This window comes from Etheostoma spectabile, chromosome 2 (assembly GCF_008692095.1).
Source record: "Etheostoma spectabile isolate EspeVRDwgs_2016 chromosome 2, UIUC_Espe_1.0, whole genome shotgun sequence".
Taxonomy (NCBI): Eukaryota; Metazoa; Chordata; class Actinopteri; order Perciformes; family Percidae; genus Etheostoma; species Etheostoma spectabile.
The window spans coordinates 11889451-11892224 of record NC_045734.1 but is presented as its reverse complement, the minus strand read 5'-3'; the positions used below and the strand labels follow the sequence as shown (position 1 = coordinate 11892224).

The 2774-nt window shown below is 42.0% G+C and overlaps 1 protein-coding gene across 2 annotated transcripts in view; it reads right to left on the bottom strand.

Moving 5' to 3' along the window:
• The window catches only part of cldnd1b (claudin domain containing 1b), a gene marked incomplete at its 5' end in the record, with an annotated part of 3367 nt that continues 593 nt past the window's right edge, over window positions 1–2774 (bottom strand). Inside the window, 3 exon segments of one of the 2 annotated variants that reach the window (XM_032532272.1) lie at window positions 1–283; window positions 1633–1770; window positions 2392–2501. In XM_032532272.1, coding sequence (XP_032388163.1) covers window positions 63–283; window positions 1633–1770; window positions 2392–2501 — 469 coding nt within the window. 2 annotated transcript variants of the gene reach the window in all.

Genomic DNA, 2774 nt, shown 5'->3' with positions numbered 1-2774 from the left:
TTTTTTAGAAAGTCCTCAGACCAGTAGGCTGTTTTAAGGGAAGTGGTTGTAGTAGTCTCTCTCTAGGCTACCCTGTAAGCAGTCATGCGGGTGTAGTTTTTGCGGTGACTCCTGGCTGCCCACAGGAACAAAGCAGCTGCCATCATCTGCAGAGGAAAGGAGATGAGGGCAAGATAGAGGGACCAGCCCAACGAGCCCTCCACCCCTACTGGTGGTGGCAAATACTGTTGGAGCAAATCCACACCGGCCAGGAAACAGCAGACCGTGCCCAGAGTGCAAAGACCTGATGAGTAAGAGACGTAAAAGATGAGCACTACAAAACAGCAACATATAAGCATCTCATTGTGTTCACTGAGAAGGGCAGTAGGAAGAAAAGAAAACAGAGAGAATTTAAATGTGTCAGCTGAAACTAAACTACAACACCACCGCAAAACAATGCCAAAGCCAATAAAATCTAAAAAAAATCGGCTCCAAAGAAACTCCACTAGTATTCAATACAATGAGACAATCCCAATCACGGAAAATACAAGTATATTTTAATATTTGCCACAATCATGATTTTGTTTGTACAGCGCAATATAGCACAGCCATAAATAAAGAAATAAAGGCCACCCCTGCTACCGTCAGAAGAATTTGTTATTACAGTTTTAGTACATCTAACATTACCTTCAGGTGAAATGGCACATACTATGCACATGTATTTAATGAGTGAGGCAATTGTTTAGACCCTTATTTATTAGGGTAATAAAGTTACTCATTAAGTAAAATGAGAACACAGGACTCAAGATCTGTCTGATTAAGCTTAGATGATGATTGATGACATTATGTTAGCTTTACTGTAATTTATCAAAGCAAAAGAAAGGATTTAAAGAGGTTTATGCATCTGAGAAAGTAAAACGGTTAAAATAGTCACAATCAGGTGGGGATGTATGAGCAAGAACTCACCTAACAAGAAGAAGAACACAGGCAGCACCACAAGGCTGATGGAAGCTTTTAAGTTTGAGAATCACCAGCTGGACACGTATTAGGCACAAAAGGTGCTGGCGGCATAACGCATGCCGTACAAATACCCACGACAATTGTTTGTCTCGAAAGGTCACACACAAGCGTCATCATTGTCAGTGAGTCAGGACACTCCATTGTATATATTCTTCACATTTGTTCCATCAAACGGCACATCCCCGCTCCCGTACCTTGACTACTTTAGTGTTCGTGCTACTGGCATCAATTCACAAATGTCAAATTATGCAGCACTTTGCGATGTAGTGTGGTTGTGTTATATGATACAAAATAGTCTGCATTGAGTTGCATTTAGTATTATGTTGGAGAATTATCAGTAGACATGTATTTTAATGTCAGTAGATTTCTTCAATTACTGGTTAAAGAAGAGCACAGCAGCAGCTCTGTCCTTGTCTGCTCCTCTAAAACATACTGTGGCAAGTTCACCACGTCAAAAGGATATTATACATTTGTTTACCGGACTAACAGGAGTCGCTTGCTACAGTACTCTCCACCACCCCTGACACCCCCCAAACTTAAATCTCAATGTCCCTTTAGAAAATCACAGATGTTATGCCAATGTGTTCCATAGTCCACGGCGGTAATTGGGGAATACGCATGCATTTCTCTCACCTGCGAGTAGATGGAGCACTCCCACACCCAAGGTGGGGGTGAAGCTGCGGCACAGGCAGGCACAGACCCCAACAAGGCCACCGAGGAACACCAAAGCCAGAGACACCAAGGGTAGGAGAAACTGGCACCTCCACAAGTCTGAAAACAGAGAACATTAACAAAAAATGCTACATACTACAAAAACATTATCTTATTTTCAACGATGTCAGGTGCCCCGTGGGACAGTGATCGGAGAGAAACAGTGCAAATCATCAAAAGGTAATTGGGACATTTTGATCACCTAGAAATGCCTTATTTATCCTTAGCTAGTAACTTCAGGGATTTGCCAAGTTTCTGTTCTGCCATACAAGCAGATGAACGGCACAAGTACCCGGAGGTAAACGCTGGTAAAACTCTGCTAGACGTCTTGCTAAATGGTTTGAAATCGGCAACATTTTCCTCTTTAGCATTTAGATTAGCTTAGCACCATTGCAACCCTAAAACACTGGCTTGTCATCCACCTCAGCGCCACCCTGTCGTCAAAAATCATCACAACCTGTATTGCTAAAGTCTAGGCTTCAAAACGGCAGTCCACAAACTAATGGGTGGCATCACAGATGCTATGTTCACTATTTTCAGTCTATGGCTAAACATCACGTCACAATAGTGGTCTTTATGACTGGTGAAACTATGTTAAAATGGAAGGAATGGCAGGATAAAAAAAAATCTTAAACACAACCTTGAGTAATCTACGAACACAGGGAGAACAGGGAGACTCACATGTTCTCAGCAGATCCTCTTCGTTGTTTTGGATTGCAGGGTATTTGTACTTTGGACTAAACTGCTGAGCAAGAGTGAAGCTCACACACTGCGTCTCCATCCTCGGATCTAACGTCAGAAGAGAGCAACAATTCAACAGAGCTGTCATCATTTACCCACACACAGTATGTGATGTAGGGTTGGGCAGCATGAGGACATACAGTACACCAAGAGACAATAGAAATGAGTAATTCCTCGTCATTTATACTGAGCTAGATATCCCCTTTATTATCAGTGGTTGTATTGCTGCAAATCGATGAGCTAAGTGTTTTATGACAATATTGGACTAAGAGGTAGGGATGCAACGATTACACTTTTTTTTTTTTAACTATCACCCTCAAGTA